The sequence below is a fragment of the Centropristis striata genome, chromosome 1 (assembly GCF_030273125.1).
Source record: "Centropristis striata isolate RG_2023a ecotype Rhode Island chromosome 1, C.striata_1.0, whole genome shotgun sequence".
Lineage (NCBI taxonomy): Eukaryota > Metazoa > Chordata > Actinopteri > Perciformes > Serranidae > Centropristis > Centropristis striata.
In genome coordinates this window covers 285,001-305,690 of record NC_081517.1, presented here as the reverse complement: position 1 = coordinate 305,690, position 20,690 = coordinate 285,001, and the positions used below count along the sequence as shown (strand labels likewise).

The 20,690-nt window shown below is 39.4% G+C and overlaps 2 protein-coding genes across 2 annotated transcripts; one reads left to right on the top strand and one right to left on the bottom strand.

Annotated features, from left to right (window-relative positions):
• Window positions 1–315: 315 nt before the first annotated feature.
• Window positions 316–14,728, top strand: dennd1c (DENN domain containing 1C). Its single transcript, XM_059343262.1, has 23 exons — window positions 316–431; window positions 2,712–2,776; window positions 3,418–3,461; window positions 4,693–4,742; window positions 4,818–4,937; window positions 5,056–5,125; window positions 5,226–5,306; window positions 5,399–5,464; window positions 6,855–6,908; window positions 6,997–7,107; window positions 7,425–7,525; window positions 7,812–7,857; window positions 8,240–8,341; window positions 9,888–10,013; window positions 10,187–10,288; window positions 10,493–10,583; window positions 10,706–10,746; window positions 10,840–10,890; window positions 10,981–11,028; window positions 11,146–11,253; window positions 12,706–12,785; window positions 12,880–13,093; window positions 13,168–14,728. The coding sequence occupies exons 1-23, from the start codon at window positions 415–417 to the stop codon at window positions 14,086–14,088; spliced, it is 2,709 nt and encodes a 902-aa protein (XP_059199245.1). The 5' UTR covers window positions 316–414; the 3' UTR covers window positions 14,089–14,728.
• Window positions 14,729–14,785: 57 nt separating this feature from the next.
• On the bottom strand, window positions 14,786–20,436 carry LOC131979983 (uncharacterized; the record flags this gene model as incomplete). Its single annotated transcript, XM_059344124.1, has 5 exons — window positions 14,786–15,459; window positions 16,826–16,914; window positions 18,185–18,272; window positions 20,043–20,174; window positions 20,275–20,436. Coding segments are annotated over 5 exons (696 nt in total), but the record flags the coding sequence as incomplete, so codon positions are not given.
• Window positions 20,437–20,690: the final 254 nt, after the last annotated feature.

Genomic DNA, 20,690 nt, shown 5'->3' with positions numbered 1-20,690 from the left:
GAGCAGAAATTAAATTTCTAACCTTGATTATTCCATCAGCTGCACATTCACATTCATATTATTTGTGTTTGTGATTAAAGGGTACTTTTTGACATAATGGCTTCAAAATGTTAAAAACAGACGAGGGAGATTTAAGTCTAAAAGGAAAGAGAGAGCAGATCATAAATATCTAAGATTAGAAATCAAAAGAAGAAGAAGTGAGAATGAATGCTGCGAGCTGAGAGAGGTGGTGTTATAACGCGTCATAAGCACACACGGATAGATCAGGAAGTGTTTCTGTCACTCCGGTTGCGCTGATTGTGCAGACGACTTCTCCGCCCTCGCTGCCTCCGTGAACATCTCTCCGTCCGAGGGATGAAGACCATCTGATCCACCTGCTGAACTTCTCTGGACCAGCAGAGACCAGAGACCATCATGGGCTCCAGACTGAAGTGAGTTCATCATCATCAGAGTCTCTTTATGCTCGACTTCCATCATCACTCTGCCCGTCACTCTGTTCTTGTGGTTTTTATTACTTCCTCTCACAACTACACAGGAAGTTTCCTGCAGCAACTCTCTGTTGCCATACTCTTCATGCTAGACCTGTTTCTGCTCACAGCAGAGCAAAGTCTTCATTTTTGATGGTTGTGTATGGCCAACTTTTAAATATTTCAGTGTAATCTCCCTCAAGTAAAAGTAGTAATACTATAGTGTAGAAATACTCTGTTACAAGTAAAAGGCCTTCATGTAAAATACAACTTAAGTGAAAGTATTAACACCAACATAGACTATAAACTGTTGTAAAGTAAAAGTAAAGAGCTCAATCTGCTGAATGGCCAATTTTCTAAATATGTATTCTAAAAATTGTGTTATAATTATTGATGAATTAAGCTCCTCTGATTACAATTCACTGAAGCTCATATGGGGGGAGCATATTTTAACTATGTATTGCTGGGAGGTTTATTCTATAATAACACAATTTATTACTTTATTGATGTTTTGTATAAATAATCTCAATCTGAAAAGTTACTAAAAACTAAAGGTATAATATAAATGTAGTGGAATAGAAGTAGGAAGTAGCATACAATGGAAATACATTACTAAGTACCTCAACATTGTACTTAAGTATAGTAGTTGAGTAAATGTACTTAGATTACATTCAAAAACTGAATGATGTAGAGCAGGGTCAGCAACATTTTATTATTTGTTAATTTACTATTATTTAAGTTTTATAGGTCGCAAAGCTTCACAGGGGGTAGAAGAGGGCTTCTTGATTTTAAAGGGTGTAAACTGCATGTTAACCTAGAAATCAGCAGGTAATAAGTCCTTCTCATACTTTTGAAGGTGCTAAAAGGTTATAAAACATCATATCAGAGTTGAAATCATTTACCCTACCAACCTTCCAGCTATTGCATTCATCAGGAATAAACTTAACAATAGTTGTAATCTTTTTACCTGCTGTGGTTACAAAATATATATGCACATTTTTTATTTCAGCATATTGCTTTAAATTACATTAATTTACAAATTGTCAATAAGGGAGATTTAAGTGTGAAATATGACCACTATACAAGAAAGCTGCCATGCTAACCAAAAGTTAATTTGATATGCAGATGAGAGGGCACACTAGCACAGCTAATGCTAGTCTGCTGTTGGTTTAGCCAGCACATGGCGGTCATGGTTACTGACCCCTGATGTGGAGCTACTGGTCAAAAATCAAAGTTCACATACAACAAAACTGCATTTTCAATTATGTTTCAAGGAAAACCTTTGATTTAAAAGTTGGTAACGTTGTGAATCAAAGCAAAAATACTTGAGTTGCATGTCCAGATGTTTGGACCGGAGGGAGGGTCTGATACTGACTTAATGAAGTATGTGTGCACACATGCACATTAAAAAAGCATTAATTTACCATTTATGTCCACTACTCCTATCTACTTTAATTACTACAGTAATTCTATAGTTTCATACAGTGCCTTATATTTCTATGTTTTAAATATCACAATGCAACAGTGGCACAGGACAGATGTAGTAAAAAGCTACTCTACTTTTATTTATTCAAGTCCTCAAAGACAGAAAAAAAACCCATTGCAATTAAGAAATACAGTCTTAAAAATAAAAAAAGTTTCACCAGGCAGATAGCCAATCATAGTTTAAGAATGATGTGGCACCGAGGGGCGGCCTATCAGATTTCAGGGCTGGGCTACCTGGCTTGACTTGGCTTCATTAGCTTTAGACAACAAAACTACTTGGTAAGGTTAAGGAAAAGATTGTGGTTTGGATTAAAAAATCTGTTTTCTACCTAGTTTAAATGAAGTGCATGTGTTTGTTTGACCGGTCCACCTGGTCCAACCTGGTCCAACCTGGTCCAACCTGGTCCAACCTGGTCCACCTGGTCCAACCTGGTCCAACCTGGTCCACCTGGTCCAACCTGGTCCAACCTGGTCCAACCTGGTCCACCTGGTCCAACCTGGTCCTCATTTGTGATGTATCAAAAATAAATCTGGGGGAAAATGTTTAATGGAAATGTAATTTGTAGGAGAACAGGCTGGTCTTTACAGTTTACTGTTACCCTTAAGAGAACACTTGTTTCACCTGAAGTTAAATCTTTTATCTTTTGTGAAATTATGAGTTGAATAATTACAATAATTATAAAAGGGCAGATTGAGTGGGATGTCTCTGTTTTGGTGGGTAACACACTGTAAGTTATGTGTCGATCTCTCTCCTGTCAGACCAAACCCCGAGCGAACCTTCTACTGGTTCTTTGAAGCAACGTGTCCCGTGGCCAGAGACAAAGGTGAGTCCTCGGGCTTCATTCCCAGCAGCTCACCAGAGCCAATGGAATATTTACAATGACTGCTTGTACTTCAGCCTGTACTCGTGTGCAGGATGTTACAGAAGTGGTTATAGAACTGTTCAGATATATGAATAAGTTGCCAGCAACAGAGAAGTTGATTAAATTGTTCCTCAAACTCTTGTGACTCTAATCACCTGACTATTAACCACCATATGAAATTTGCTTCAAAGTTAAAAAGCAACTCTAAACCATTATTTTTTTTATGTTAACGTGATGAGACTGGTGAATGTGTCTGCTGAACTGAGAGTCGCTCATACTTCCTGTCATGTGATCAGAAAACCACACAGCTTGTCTAGTCACACTAGAATCAGATGGAGCGTGTTGTGGTAATCTGACAGACCAAGCAGCTGGCTGTGATCCCAGGGGGTTAAATATTCCTAAAAATATACAAAAATATTTTTTATTGAGGTAAAAAAAAAAAAAGCACATATTTTAACATTTGTTGCCAAAGAGACTTTGTATGTCCTTTGTATTTCACTCGTTGTTGCCTTGTAAAAACAACTCTGCTTCTTGACAAGTAATTTGTTGACAACATTTGATGTTTTTTTAAATTCATGAATTTATTCTTTTTCATGTTCTAGATCCTGGTGTACTGTTTCAGTTTCCAGATGACTTCAGTGATGAGGTAGCTACTCGTGTCTCCTGTTCCTGTAAAGCTATAACACAGTATTTGTGGGAGTATCATCACAATAAAATGATTGAAGTGGCCATTGGATTGGTTGGTCCACCACTTTGGTTTAGACTGAAACATAATTAACTGTAACTATAACTATTAAGATAAGTTCAAAGTAGGAAATAGTGACAATCATGTAAAGTAAAATAAATTAAGTCCAAGGGATTACTCCAATTATTTGTCAAATGTCAATTATTTGCCAGCTTCATTCCCCCCATGTCAAAACTCAAACTGACATTGGCCCTTAGCTTTACTTCCAAATTTTACATTTGTCCAATACTTTGGTTTTTGACCAGAGACCCTAGTAAGAGTGGACGTAGCCACTGTGACATTACTGCTCTACCTGATCTGTGCATCCTGCCCAATCCGTTCTGCATCCTGCCCAATCCGTTCTACACCTGAGCGACTCTCAAGAGAGAAATGAAGCAGGCAATATGCCTCACTCATTAGCTATTTTCACCATCAACTCTGGATTCACAATGTGTTTGGATGCAGTCTGAGGAGGTCAACATATCCGTACCAAACCAACATTACATACTTTGTTAACTAGCTACGTTAGCAGTGCTAACTTGGAGCCAGTAAAAAGGCTAAAGGTGAAGGATGTTCTAGTTATCAAGGCTGGCTTTGATTCCTTCCCATCCCAATTGAGCAGCGCTTAGAGATCGGACTTCGGTTTTAAGCCTTGACTTTTAAATTTTGGCTTGTTATCTCATTTTTTGGGACCCAATGTGATGAGAGGTTGTAATTGGGGACAAAAATGCTAGCTAGAACGTCAGCAAGGTGCAACCATAATTTAAAAGAAACAGCTGACACTTTATAGTGTATTTTAGAATTACCAAACTCTGAACTAGACATTTTAGACAAACAGACAGAAAACACACAGTGAGTCTCAAAGCTCTAAAGGGAAGAAGATAACAACTAGTGATTAAGACCGTAAACTCCTTATGAAAATATTTACCAAGGTAATAAATCAAGTGAGTATAGGCTCATCTTCTCAGAGACTTCCATACATGTGACTTCTTTTTCCACGTAGGGCTCTCTTTTATACCCAGAGCTTGTTTATGATCAAGTACCTCTAAAACTACTGACATTTCCATCAGCCTCAGCTGTACTTTGTGGTTAAGGCTAATGAGATATTATTAAATCTGGCTAACATAAACATTGTTATTGTTTATCTATGCAGGAGTCTTGTCAAACATTACCCAGGTTCTGCTTCCCGTATGACATACAAAGGTGAGTATCAACCCTCTTTACTCCAGGTGACATTTCTAGTTTGTTTTTCTATCCTCACACTTCATTCATGTGCAGAGTGAGGGAGGGAGTCGCCGTGCAGCACTTTACTTTTGTTCTGACTGACCTGGAGGGATGCCAGCGGTTTGGCTTTTGCCGTCTCACCAACAACACACAAACCTGCCTTTGCATACTCAGGTACGTTTGTGTGTGTGGAAGTGTGTGAGGGGAATATTGAAAAAGTAATTCTTCATGTGAAATTGAACCATATCTTAGACAGCATGATGAAAACCACTTTTAATCAACTTGTCAATAGTTATCTTCCATGGTTTGAAGTGTTCTACAAACTTCTCAACAACTTGGCTGACTACCTCACAAAAGGACAGGTGAGTTTCTCACTCAGTGCTTGTGTGTAATGTTTTTGACCCTCTGTTCCTCTCTAACTGTATGTATCATTACCAATCAACCACCATTGTCTCTCAACAGACCAAGGAGATGAAATCGTTGCTGGCTGCACTCTACAAGCAGCCCTTACCTCTGGCAGCTGGATCCGTCACTCTGCAGATGGTAAATCTAAATTATCTAAAGAGAACCAGGAGTCACACTTGACTTGATGGCTGTTTTCTGTCAGTGGTTAGTGTGTTGTGTTTTTTTCTGAGGGAGAGCAGCTATTGGTCAGCACAGAGGTGTCCCATCCTGTTGGACACCCAGAGGGACAAGAGGGGGTGAGTCCCACAGGGTGTGGTCTGGACTAATGGCTGAGCGGGTACAGACTAACTCCTGCTGAAAAACCATAGCTGTCTGTGCTTGATGTCTAAACCGGATGTGTGTGAACTAAATCCTTGCCACTCACCCATCTAATCAAATGTTTGCATGAATGTCTGCATTGTGACCTGAAACTGTCGACTGGATGTACTGGATGAACCGTTGAATGTACTGACCCTACAACAAATGCTTTTCGTACTAGAAAGGTCTCCATGTGGCACAAAGCTTCAGATGGTTGTGTTTTGTAAGTTTCTGTTGGGAGTTTCATTCCAAGATAAGAAATCCTCCACTCAAAATAAACATTTAGTCATCCAAAAAACTATTTTATATTGTCAAAATGAAGAAAAAATGATTAAAATTGTATGTCAAGAATTCTGGTAACTTAATAAAGCCTAAAGCAGTAACTTAATAAAGATTTGGTTGGCAGAAACCAACAACTTCTCCAAACTAGCCACAGAGGTTGCTTGTTCCTTTTCAACCCACAGGAAGCAGAAGATCCTCATATATAAATGTAGCGGTCATTGTTTTAAACTAGTGGCTAACGCTGTCAGCTGCCGCAGTTTGGTTAGGTTTATGCAACAAAACTTCTTTGGAAAATATTGCAAAATTTGACATAGTTGTGTGGTGAAAGTGACTTAAAATAAAAATGTTGAGTTTTGGTTTCACTCGGGGCATGATGCCTGTTTCCTCAACGAAAGCCGTGTGGACCTTGTTGTTCTGTGTACTCCTTATTGTCCAGAATAATAACTTTATTGTCCAGAATAATAACTTTATTGTCCAGAATAATAACTTTATTGTCCAGAATAATAAGTACGGCCACTAGAGAGCGCTGCCTAACAATAACCAATTAATAAGCTGCTGTATGATCGACACATGGGATCGTTTTTTGGGGGAAAGAGAGTTTTACGTAATGATCCTAAAGGAATTTAGGATTTGGGAATTCGGAATGGCGGACTCCACCACTAATAATGAAAATGTCTGTTTTGAGAGTTAATTACTGAAGGTAAATACTTCGAATGAGTATTACAGAAAGAATGCCCACCATAAATACTCTTTAAAAAATGTGGATTTCATGAAAATGTTAAGGATAATAACTTTTTGGTTGCGTTACAGTAAGACATGAGCTTAAACAATAGTTTGCATCAAACAACCACATTATTTCATATGTAATACAGAATTTTGGAATGAAAATCTAAAGCCTGTAACCTATAATGCATATAATAATGCATATATAATATAATATAATGCGTGCATTCCTGTACGATGTTGAAAACTGCTGAAAGCAAAAACAGCTCCAATAAATTCTGCCCAGTTTTCTCATTCATGTTGCGTTCCATTCATTTTGACCAGGTTCCTTACTTCATCGCTCCAGACCCCAGAAGTCTCCCCTCCATCCCTGAAAACGTGAGTATGAATGATGAAGCTAAAGCTTATATTTTATATCCGACTCCTGTTCAGACTGACGTGCATGTGTGTGTGTGTGTGTTTACAGAGGAACCTGACGGAGCTGATCGTGGCGGTGGATGTGGGGAACCTGCTCCAGCTCTACGCCAGCATGCTGTTTGAGAGGCGCATCCTCATCTTTGCCAGCAAACTCAGCACTGTAAGACACACATTTTGTTATTCTTCTATTTTTATAGGACTTTATTTATGTCCGTCTACAGAAGCATGTGAATTCTCTGAAACTAAACCTCTAACCTCCAACCTTATTCTGTACGTGTCTAAGTCCTACATCAACACCGCCTAACTCCATGGAGACAGAAACAGCATTAGCTACTGCTGGGAAACCAAAGTCAGCTAGAATAATCTCCATTGTGCTGCCTTGAGGTCACTATGCGGCCTTTGGCGGACCACAAAGAAGGGCTTGTGTGTCCTGCATGTTTCTGTCTGAAACAGTCGTCCATTTTGTGTTTTGTGTAGCTGACGTCTTGTGTGCATGCACTCAGTGCCGTGCTGTACCCCATGTACTGGCAACACATCTTCATCCCAGTGCTCCCACCCCACCTACTGGACTACTGCTGGTAGGAAGAATCATCCATCTATCAATCCATCCATCCATCCATCCATCCATCCATCCATCCATCTATCATCTATCTATCTATCTATCTATCTATCTGTCTATCTATCTATCTATCTATCTATCTATCTATCTATCTATCTATCTATCTATCTATCTATCTATCATCTCTCTGTCTGTCTGTCTATCTATTTATCTATCTATCTATCTATCTATCTATCTATCTGTCTATCTATCTGTCTATCCATCCATAATGATTAACACTGTTTTATTTGTTTATTCGTTGACAGTGCACCTATGCCTTACCTAATAGGGGTCCACTCCAGTCTCTCTGAGGTAAACCATCTACAGTAACTTGAATACTACCAAACTACCAAATCTTCCCTGTTTCCCCAGAAGCTGAGTAAGCCAGTAGATGTAACTGTGTCTCTGTGACTAACAGAAGCTGAGTAAGCCAGTAGATGTAACTGTGTCTCTGTGACTAACAGAAGCTGAGTAAGCCAGTAGATGTAACTGTGTCTCTGTGACTAACAGAAGCTGAGTAAGCCAGTAGATGTAACTGTGTCTCTGTGACTAACAGAAGCTGAGTAAGCCAGTAGATGTAACTGTGTCTCTGTGACTAACAGAAGCTGAGTAAGCCAGTAGATGTAACTGTGTCTCTGTGACTAACAGAAGCTGAGTAAGCCAGTAGATGTAACTGTGTCTCTGTGACTAACAGAAGGTGAGGAGTCGTGGCTTGGAGGAAGTTGTAATTCTGAATGTGGACACAAACACTCTGGAAACCCCCTTTGATGACCTTAAAAGGATTCCTTCAGATGTGGTAGGTTTGTGTGATAAGTCTTTCTGGTGCCTCCCACTTAACTCTTTACTGCATTTACAGTAAGGAGGGTATTACCTGGGTTAGGTTTAGGGTTAGGTTCTGCTTGTTGGTGTCCTGGTGACATATGGTCTCACGGGAACACAGCTGGATGTTTTTGAGTTATTCTACCTGGTTGCATGAAACTTCTAAGGGTTGCCCTTAAATTTTATTTAAGGATGCCTTAGAAAAAATAAGTTGCATAGATAGACTGTATAAAAATAAATGTACAAATCTACTTTGACATCACATATTCGTTTGTGGACCTGCCTTATTGTTGTTGTTGTTTTTTAAATGTGCATGCAACTGCCCACTCCTAAAAGTGTCTTTTAGTCCAATCGGACACTGAACAAGACACTTATAAGAATCTTTATTTAGGAAATAAAGCAAGTGAGAAGTAGGGTCATTTCCTATTGACTGTCTTCTTTTTGCCACCGGTGGAATCGCCCCTGCTGAGACACAATGGGCTTCACTTTTCATTCCCAGAGTTTACCACTTCATTGCATAAAAATACCATAAGGATTTCTTCAGCATGTTATAAGGAAAAACACTTTGATCTCCAAGTGTTTGCCCATAGATATTAAATTAACCATTTTCCTCATTAAGGTTTCAGTGATCCTAACCAGTCCATTTATAAAATAATCATTGTAACATAAGACAATGTCTTGATTTATGGTCTTTTGGTGGTGCTCTCCACCTGCAGCGCTAACGTTAGCTGCTGTTATCGTTATCGTATTGTAACACTGTTAGCATGAACAACTTTGTAGCTAGCATAACGTTAACTCTGTCTCATGTATGTATCAATGTCAGCAATATATTTTTTATTGCAACTCACTAGTTTTTATCAACTCCTGATCATGTTTGATCTCTTTTCTTTCTGTCACAGTTAAGTTTTCATATTATTTCTTTACCTTATTTACAGATAATTTCACAGGAACATTTCTTGCATTGATTTATTCAGTTACTCCTTGTTCTGCCTGAGTGAATTCTCTTATTACTGGGTAAAACTTGATCATCATGTGCTTGCACTTTCCATATTCTTTCTCCTATTTTGTCCAGTTTGGCTTTATTTTTATTTTTGTATTCTCTTTGTTGTCCATTTTGGAGAAGCTAACACTGATATGCTGTCATGAAGCTAATGTAATAGCATGACGTTGTGAGTGAAGCATAGCCAACTGAAGTGCACATGTGGTGTATTATGACCACAGACTGTATATAAATCAGTCTATACCACAGACTGTAAAATAAGGACATAGTCTCCATGGCATCACCAATAGGTTTCTGATGAGCCACAATGAAGCTGACAGTGGGTTGCTATGCTGTCTATGCTATGCTGTCCATGATATTATTGAGGCAAAATGACAAGAACATTTATTCCTGGTTGCACCTTTTCTCTTAATCAAATGGCGTTGTGGTTCATAATTCTAATGAAGCAGCATCAGCAGTTGACAGATATGTATATATGTGTCTATATATGTATATGTATATGTATATATATGTGTGTCTGCAGATATCGGGGCTGAAGGTGTGTCTGAAGCGCCAGGCGGTGTCTCCTGGCTGTGGCGTCTCCAGAGCCTTCCTGAAAGCTCAGGCGCTGCTGTTTGGGGGCTACAGGGACGCGCTGCAGGGTCACAAGGTCAATGACACAAAAGGCTTTTTATTAACATTAAGAGATACTTAAATTGATCCTAATTCCAAAGGTTTACTTCAATTAATACTAACTCCAGTATCTCTGCCACACAATACATAGATATCACTTCTTCACATTGGTAATGTTTGTGCATTTAACACAATTATCTTTTTTTGCAGGAGGGTGACATGTGGTTCAGTGAGGAACTGTTTCTAGATCACAAGTCTGCCAGCATGAGACAGTTCCTGCAGAGTGCCGTTCATTTACAGTCCTTCAAACAGGTACACACTGTGCCTGGTGCTGGTTAGCGCCCCCTGCTGGACACATACTGCAGCTATAACACTACATACTGCACTTATAACACTGGATAAGAATCTTATACGAATAAGAGTTAGGAAATCAGTGGGAGTCATCCTCATGTTACTGCTGAAAATTAGATATACAGATATATTTTAATGAGGAAATATTTGTTGTTGTTTTTTCAGTTCATTGATGGCCGCCTGGATCTTCTGAATAAAGAGAAAGAACCAGATGATCTCTTTGAGGAGGAGATCTTAAAGTGTGAAGCAGCTGCAGGTGTGTGTGTGTGTGTGTGTGTGTGTGTGTGTGTGTGTGTGTGTGCGTGTGTGTGTGTGTGTGTGTGTGTGATATTTCCTACTGCTTACCACTTCTCCCATTGTGTTTCTGTCTGTTTGTAGGGAGAAGTAAATCATATCAACATTTAGTTGGTAATTTAAAGGTAAGTTTTTCTTTCCAATCTTCATTGAAACAATTTAAAGTTTGTTCCTGTCTTGCTGAAAAATGCAGCACATGCACTTGTTGTTTGTGACAGAAAGGGGGAGGTGCACTCATCCTCAACATGAAGTCTAAAGCAAACATGAGGGTGAGTACAAGACAAGGAGGGCAGGTGAATTCAGTCTGCAAAACCAATAAACTTGATTCATAATCATTTTATGATTTTAATCTCTCTCAGGCCAAAGGTCTCGCCAAGTCTGGTTTGAAAAACCTGCTGATGCACAAGGTGGGGCAGCATTTCTGTGGATCAAATCAAATCCTGCTGTGGTTTAACTATAACACATCTGCACTGTGTGTGTGTGTGTGTGTGTGTGTGTGTGTGTGTGTGTGTGTGTGTGAGCAGACCCATAATGAAGAGCACAGCCTCCAGAGAGGAGGATCTGTGACGCACCGTCGTGCCCAGTCAGACTCTCTGCAGAACCGCCTGCCAATCACTCAACACTTTGGGAAGGTGAGACCTGAAACAATCATAATCTAATTAATAGTTTTATTAAAATCACTTTGGCTCATTTTTGTAACACTCTTAACAATTCTGTTTCATGAGACATCACAACTCCATTGAACTGCTGCAAAAGGAAGGAGCTGACCCAAAATGTTTCATTCACGCTTCAAAACCTAAATATTGTGTCAGTTAATTGGCCAATGTCACCAAAATGAAAAGTTGTTTTGTCTCATGTGGTAGTTCAGCTCTCCATGGTAGTTCAGGAAATGTTTCTCATGTACAAATCTCTTTTTTCTTCTTTTTTTGTTGACATTGGCTGCTTACTGTACTGTACAGAATGTAAGTTTAGTTCAGCGGTAGGTCAAAACAGTAGGTGAAAGTTTAGTGGGAAAAGTCAATACTGTCCAACAGAACGGGTTAATTATCTGTTTCTGTATTCACTCAACAAACTGAATGATCTCTCTCTTGGACTGCGGTTTACACTGCAAGTCATGATGAGTTGCGCAAATATTGCTAACCTATTTATTGTTGTTGGTGCATAATATTTGCATACAATTACTTCTAGAGTATATTTCCACATCCCTTCGATCCATTTAGAGAAACATAATGGCTGATGCCCGAACATGTCAACGAACCCTTTTACCGGCTGAATAATAATAATATAATTATTATATATATATATATATATTAATAACTCTGGACAGAAACGTGTCATTGTTTGCACTTCTCCGAATAACATATTCAGATTTGAGGAGATCCCGTATCTGCACATTTGTACGTATACATAAAATGTATTTGTGCAGCATGTTCTGTAAAAACAAAATCACCTATCATTTTTCATGTGAAGTGATATACAATGAACAGAAAAATAGCCACAAAATGCAAAAACAAAAAACAATTAAAAAACAGCAGTAGTTAAGTAAAAAGCTCCTCATTGTCTGAATGTAGCATGTATCACAAACATGTCAGAGATATTTATAGAATATACATGTATGTCTGACTGATTTTGATAATTGAATGGATAATTTAGTATTTAATGGCTCAAACGATGAGTGTTTATTCATGAAGACTATGACAGTTTCACTGAGAATCAAACCATGACTTCTAATCAGTTAGTGATTATTGGGCAAATACTCTTTAGCAGACATGTGCCACAACATGCAGTTTGCTTGAATGAATAAGAAAATTAAATCTGTTGTGAACAACAACGTAATTTATTGTTTTGAAAAAAAAGTTAAGCCAAAGCGAATGAGAAAATATTATAATACAATTTAACAGATAGCATGGACATATATCCTCACGTCCTAATCTTTTTATTCTACTGTTTTGCGCTGCCTCTTTGTGCTGCTTGTTGCTATATTTCTATGTCTTTGTGGTGATTCCTCCTCACACACGTCACCTCGTCTGGGAAACATCGTCTTGCTTTCTGTTTGTTTGTTACTCTTTGTTGCGTCGTGTCAGTCACGTCCCCGTCGGCCTGTCCACAAACTCAGGGCTCCCCGAGACGAGGACATGCAGGACACTGGAGACACGTGGGATGGGTAAGACACGAGAGACAAAATAATAATAACACACAAATACACAGCATGTATTTTCTTGTTTGGGTAACTCCTGGTGGTTATTCCTGTGCATCAGAGCTGTGTCTGGGCCTGTGGACGAACCCGACTCTGAGCTCCAGACGGATGAAGGAGAAGGGGAAGACTCCCTGCTGTGTGACCCGGAGGAGATGGATCTGCTGGGGGAGATCTTTGACACGCTCAGCTCCCGGAGCTGCCACGACCGCGGCGTGCTGTACGGCACACGGAGCCTGGACCTGTTTGGACCGGACAGCCACGACTATATCACCAAGGTGAGAGGATGAGGAACAAACATACACAAACATGAATGTGATTTCTTGTCTAACATGGACGTTGTGTTTCCCAGCGTTGTTTCCCAGGCAACCCCAGCCAGGAGAGCCTTTCTCTGTCCATCAGCGGCAGTGGCAGCCTGCACAGCTGGAATCTGGAGACCACAGAGGAGCTGTCAGACCTGACGGAGGACTCTGATTGGCTGTCTCTGGACACCAGCGTACCGGAGGAGGAGGTGCCTGCAGCCTGTGAAAAGGGGGAGCAAGAAAACAGACAGAGGGAGGTTAAGGAGAAACAGGAAGAAGTGAAGGTAGCAATAAACGGGAACCAAGAAGAAGAAATAGACGACAGAAATAACTTTAAGGAAGAGAAGTTAGAGGAAGAGACAACGAAAGAGAATCAAGAAACGGGGAGTTTAGGTGAGGACCCTGAGACAGAAAAGGCTGAGGAGCAAGAGGATGAAGGGTTGAAAGGAAAAATGGAAGAGGAAGAGCAAAATCAGAGTGAGGAGGTGGCAGAGGGACAAGAAAAAAGATCAAATGATCTACAGAAAGAGGAAGCAAGAGAAGAAGAGGGGAAGGAGAAGCAGCAGGAGGAGGGAGAATCAAACAAACTGAATCAACCCGACGCTGAGGAGGAGCAAAAACAGGAGGACAACCTGGAACCAACAGCTCCTCCTGTTGAAACTAAACCTCCAGCAGATCAGAAGAGAAGCAGTGAAGAAGTAAAGAAAGAGCAGCAGGGGATGAGACAGACCTGTCCTCCTAAAGTTCTGTCTGCTGTAGCACGCTTCCAGTCACAAAGCCCCGGCTTCCAGGTGAAGTCCAGGACGGCGGCGCTGAACGAAGCGGGGAGAACCTGCAACACGAAGAACGCACAAACCCAGCCGCCATGCGACTCGAATATATCGGAAGAGAAAACACGCTCAGAGGTGCACGAGAAGGAAGAGCCGCCTCTCATCAAGGTGTCTGAACTTAAAAAGAGATTCGAAGCTTAATGCTGTGTTCACAAAAAGAATGCGAAGGAAATTTTCAGTAAAAATTTGCTTCGCGTTTGGTTCGGACTTGAGACATTCTAGTTTTCCTCACTTTCAACAAATCCCATTAAAACATCACAATGGGCAATATAAAAGTCTGCCTCTCAGTACTTTAATCTCTCCTGTTGGAAACTTAGCCAAACTCATCATTGGAAGTCTTAAAAAAGGAGGCCACAAATGTGGTTTCATTTAAAACGGATCAGTAATTTCTTAAAAAGCACTGCAGCTTTAAGCAAATGTTAGCCAAACTAGAGTAAATAGTGTGGGGACAGTTAGTCACACATTGGGTGCGCTGGATGTTAGTATTTACAGCAGCTAGACGGTGTGTGTGAAACTGAGTCAGTGTTGACTCACTGATGTGTTCAATATCTTATATTTGTTGTCTTTAATGGGATTTGTTGACAATATTTTTTGTCTGGTTATTGTTCACTTGATGAAATGTTGTGTATCAGCTACTGTATGATGAGCAATTTGTCATTGATACATTAATATTTTTTTACACATATGCACTCCTTCAGCTAAAACTGACAAATGAGGATAATAATTGCATTTTTGGGAGGTCTTCGCACAGATTGAGTAACTTTAAGCCTAATAAATAATCATTTGAACGTGTGACATCCCTTCAGTTCCGTCAATGCTCCAGAACAAGGGACAGAAAGAGGTTTGCACATTCCTCGTTTATTAACAGAACACCTTGTGTATCATACATAATGAAGTTTTTAGACATAAAAGTGCATCACAGTCATTGTTTTAATCAATACCCTTCATAACTGGAAATAGTGTAAAACACAATGTTTTATATAAATACACAGAACAGTAAAAATATACAAACCTCTGTACAAATACAAAATATACTTCAGATCATGTTCTTTATGTGGCAGAATAAAGGGAGTGATTACTTTTGAATACGCTAAATGACACTTATTTCCTCTTTTCATGCAGTGAAACAGGCGGTATGATTCGTAGTCCGATCAGTGTTGCCAAGAATGAAAAGGTGTTCAGTGTGTCTCAAGGTTTTTAAATACAGGATCATTCCAGCAGCAAAGCAGCATCAGAAAGCAGGAGGTATTGATCCAGGTATTGGTCCAGTCTGCCTCTATACATCCATCATATGAGGCGTTCCTCTTTGGGCAGCGGGAGAGGCAGGCCAGGTTTCTCAGGCGCCGCCGACCTCGTCTGTTTGTTCTCCTCGGCGCTGGGCCGGTACGTTCCCTCCATACTTCTTTTCTTCCTGATGACACACAGCAGCAGCAGCAGAGTCAAGCTGAGCAGAGACACCAACACCGACACAGCAGGTGGGATTAACACCTGCATCGTCGTGGCAACGGGAAGCTGGGGATCACAAACACAAACAGGTCAGGCAGAGGGTCAGTAGATGTTTATCTAGCTAAAGATATTGATCACATGCAGAGATACACACAGACTGATATCAGGCCCACACTGACTCAAGTACACTGTAAAAAAAAACTGTTGTTTTTACGGTAAAAAACTGGCAGCTGTGGTTGCCAGAACGTTACCGTAATAAATACGGTGCAACTTTTTTCTAATATTACGGTAAAAAGATATTGAAACTGTTGATTTCACGTTTAAGATTGCATTTATTCCATTTTTTACCGTATAAATAAAAGGTTTTTGACATATAATTGACAAGAAAATACTTTATACATGCCGCATAAATTAAAGATTTTACCATTAAATATTACAGTATATTTTTGTTAGAGATATGGTGTTTAGTACATTTAACAGTGAGAAAAAGTATTTTTACAAAAAATAAATGCAAAAATTACAGTGATGCTTTTTGTTACAAACACGGTGCCAATGTATTTTACAGTAATAGAGTAATGGTTTTTTTTTTTTTTAATTTAAAACCTGTAAAATTACTGTTCTGGCTGATATATACATTTACAGTGTTTAATTGTTACTGAAACTGAATTAACCCATTTATCATTTTACGGTCTATTACTGTCATGGTTTAATAGTTTTTCACCGTAAAATCTACAGACATTTTGTAGAGTGTAGTTAGATCGGTATCAGTGAAAATGGGATCAATGTAGTCAATTAAATTCTATGTTTTGACATCATCTGCTCTCTCTTCTCCCTGACAGCAAGTTGACACACCGCCGCAGTGCCCACGTAGCTCCGCCTCTCTCTCAGTAGCTCCGCCTCTCTCTCAGTAGCTCCGCCTCCCTCTCAGTAGCTCCGCCTCTCTTTCAGTAGCTCCGCCTCTCTTTCAGTAGCTCCGCCTCCCTCTCAGTAGCTCCGCCTCCCTCTCAGTAGCTCCGCCTCTCTCTCAATAGCTCCGCCTCTCTCTCTCAGTAGCTCCGCCTCTCTCAGTGGCTCCGCCTCTCTCAGTAGCTCCGCCTCTCTCAGTAGCTCCGTCTCTCTCTCAGTAGCTCCGCCTCTCTCTCTCAGTAGCTCCGCCTCTCTCTCAGTAGCTCCGCCTCTCTCTCAGTAGCCCCGCCTCTCTCTCAGTAGCTCCGCCTCTCTCTCAGTAGCCCCGCCTCTCTCTCAGTAGCCCCGCCTCTCTCTCAGTAGCCCCGCCTCTCTCAGTAGCTCCACCTTTGTGGATATGTTTCGCGACTATTCAGACTCTAGCGACTCTTTTTTTAAAACGACAAATCTAGCAACTTTTTCTGGTGTTATTGGAGACTCGTTCCTACTCTGCTACTAACAAGTAGCACCGTCCCAAAGCACTCACAAGCGGCCCAGTCCTCCTGCAGCAGTCTCTCCCAGCTGCAGTCAGCAGAGCAGGAGATGTTGACCACTCAGTGTGCAGTTTGCACCAGTCTGCAAATGAATCATGCATGCACGAAATTGCCGCTCAGTAGCTGCTCAGAAAAGTACAGTCGTGTTCAAAATAATAGCAGTCCACTGTGACTAACCAGATTAATCAGGTTTTTACTATATTTTTTATTGCTACATGGTAAACAAGGTACCAGTAGGTGCAGTAGATTCTCAAAAAACCAACAAGACCAGCATTGGTGATATGCAGCTCTTGACATTGGGCAATTAGTTAAAAGGGGTGTGTTCAAAAATATATCAGTGTGGCATTCAATCAGTGAGGTCATCATAAATATTAGTTCAGTGATCACAGGATTGATAAATCATAGAAACAAAAACGCTTGTACAAAATAGTTTTGAGTTTTTTTAAGTCAACAGCTATTTTTTTTTAACACGCCCCTTTCAACTAATTGCCCAATGTGACAGCCTTCAGAGCTGCATATCACCAATGCTGGTCTGGTTGGTTTCTGAGAATCTGCTGCACCTACTGGTACCTTTTTTACCATGTAGCAATAAAAATATACTAAAAAAACCTGGATTAATATGGTTAGTCACAGTGGACTGATATTATTTTGAACACTACTGTAAATGATACTGGAATTTTTGTTATCACTGTTAATATTTTTAAGATTTCTTTGTAAGTTGCTGGTGCACATTTCATTGTCTTAATGACAAATAACAATTCAGTTAATTTATATCTACACTTTCTAATTCAGGAAAGCAACGTTAAAGTCAAGCTAGAATGATCCCAGTCACTACGAAACAGAAAGTCAAACAGCTTATTGATTAAACATTGATTAAACTGGTATCAGCCAGTGTTCAAAGGTATCAGTATGGATAAGAAGACGGAAAAAGTTGGTTCATTGAATCCCTAAAATGAAAAGTCTATGTAATACTTTGGTAGGCAATATGCAAATCATGTCCAAGATGTTTCCTAGAGAGAACTGTGAAACTCAGTACTAAATATGAGAAAAGAGTGTTCAATTGGTGCATTTCAAATTAAAAGCATAACCTGCAGTCTTTGAGTTAATGAATCACACAATTCAAACTGTATGGAGAATAACGAAAAATATGAATTCATTTATAAATGAATAGTTTAATGGCTTTTAACTGAGCTTTAATTTTGATGGAAATAGTTTTTACCTATAGTAACTAGCAAACACATTAATTCTTCTGGGAAGATTTCTAGGAAACAGACCAAGAAAATAAACAATGACCAAAGTTGAACCTAAAAGCAAACACAGGGGTGAGATCATAGGACTGGGTGTGAACTCACCAGGAGGAACAGAAAGTTTCAGGTCGGAGAAGTCTTTGTTCTTACATCTGGACACAGCATCAGTTAGACAGAAACAGCAGTGGGGCTTCTGGTAAAAATAGAAAATATATATGTCAAATCACCATTTATTTTCAGAATGTGTGGAGGAAATGACCTGCAGCATTTGAGATAAGTCGTACACTAGTTGACTACAATTATCCTTGAGAAACAAACGGCACAATGTTGTTTTTTTAAGATTATGGATGTAAAAAATGAGAAACATCCTTCAATATAATTCATCCAATAAAACAACAGCAGAATGTTTGGAGTTGAGGTGAATTAAAACCTCTCTAACACACAACAAAGTTTGTGGTGAGTGTTTAGCACACAGGAAGTGTTTCCTGCTGGATCGGATTACATTCTTTAGGTGTTGAAGTTTCTGCTCAGCGAGTGTTTTATTGACAAAAGACCAACAAAACGTCAGACACTTAAAGGAAACCCAACAGGAGTAGAGGTAGAAAGAGGGAACATTATACAATACTGTGTAAACATGACATTTAAATATTTAAAGCAGTGCAGCTAAAACCATTAGTCAACAAGTCTATCACCAGAAAAAAACTGGCAACTATTCTCTCTTATTATTCTAGCACTTTCTGTTTTAGCTCAGTTACCAAAAATGTAGTTGTGTATTAAACCAAACATGGGATGAATTGGTAATAAACAAGCAAATTGGTGAAAACAATCAAAGTGTAAATCTTTTAAACGCAGCAACAAAGTGGTTGAAACTTAAACAGGGATACAAATATTGCAGGATAAACTGTTTATAGTTTGAATTATTTTCTGTATTATTTAGAAACAAAACTAAGAAAATATAATAAACCAGCTGAATGATAAATCATTGTTGGTTGCAGCCCTGAAATGCTGATATGTAGAACAATTCTAATAAATTACGCCTTCACTGTGTTTGTTGCTAAAAATTTGTTTTATCCTTAGAATATCATTTTACGGTAAATTAATGTATAATATGTACGTGGACAGGCATCACGAATAACTATCACCATTACAGAATAAATCCTGGAAGGGATACATTTATATATACACACATATATATATATATATATATATATATATATATATTATCGTCACACTGTTAAAATAATCACCTGAGTCATTTTTTGTCAAAATAGTTTTTTTTTGCCTAACTCATCTCCTCATAGCCACCTATGGTAAAATCTCCTCCATCCTCAGTGATCAGATCATGATTTTATATCTTCTTTAACAGTTTGCCACATTCAATATTGGTAACACTTTATTTTGAAGGTGTCTACATAAGAGTGACATGAGCATGTCATAAACATGACATGGGATGTGTCATGAACATTAATGACACTTTGAAGTAACATTAATGCTCATGATACTTGTCATGTCATGTTTCTGACAGGCTTGTGTCACTCTTATGTAGACTCCTTCAAAATAAAGTGTTACCATATCTTGCTTAAGTCACAAAGGAATGTTTAAAAAATTGCCTAAGTCATTTATTTCTCTTAAGTTACATAATTTACACACAGTGTTATTACTATGCCAACAGCCATCCTTTGTTACATCCTTTTTGAGTGAAATGATCAATAAATGTCATATGTTACACTTTTGGTGAAGTTTTTTGTGTTTCCTGCAAAACTTGAAAAAAATCAAATAATAATGAAATTATTTTAACATGGTGACGATATACGTTATATATATATTAATATAACTATTAATAGGGTCCTTTGACGTCACAGAACATTTCTCCTGTATAGAGAAAGTGATTCAGTCTTTTCACACAAAAAGCCAGTTTCCTCCCTGATCCTCATAAACTGATCAGACACACTGACGCACCCACAGAGTGATCCTGCAGCAGGCGGATGCGTGTCTGTGTGGCGGAATGCACCTGGTCCTGCTCACCTGTCGGACCGGTCCTGCTCCACCTGTCGGACCGGTAGCCTCCCTGCTGCTGCGGTGACAGGTGAAACCGCTGAGTGAGGTAAAGTCATGAGGAAACCAGGAGTCACAAACAGTCCCGGCTGCAGCTCGACTCATAATCTACGTGTCAGCTCATTAATTCAGAGACATACCTGCCGGATCACGAGCGTCCAGGTGAGATGAGACCACGTCACTGTCTCCTGGTTCACAGAAAGACGAGCTGGCAAACAGAAACAGCTCCTAATCCAGACAGGTGTCGGTGTGTTCGCGGCATGGCTGAAACTATTTCTCCCACACTCACCTGCCTGGCCATATGCAAATGAGCCCGGTCACGTGTCCAACCTGCGCCAATCAGAAACAGCTCCTGTCTTTCTCTCTTACCCTCTCTTTCTTCTTGTTTTTGCCATGAAATAGTCCAAATTTTTCACTTCCTAAACGTTTTAAACCAGGGGTCTAAAACTCAAATTACCTGGGGGCCGCTGGAGGCAGTATCAAAATGACCAAAAAAGACACAAAATTATTAAAAATAGACACAAAATTACTGAAAAAACACTAAATTACTTAGAAA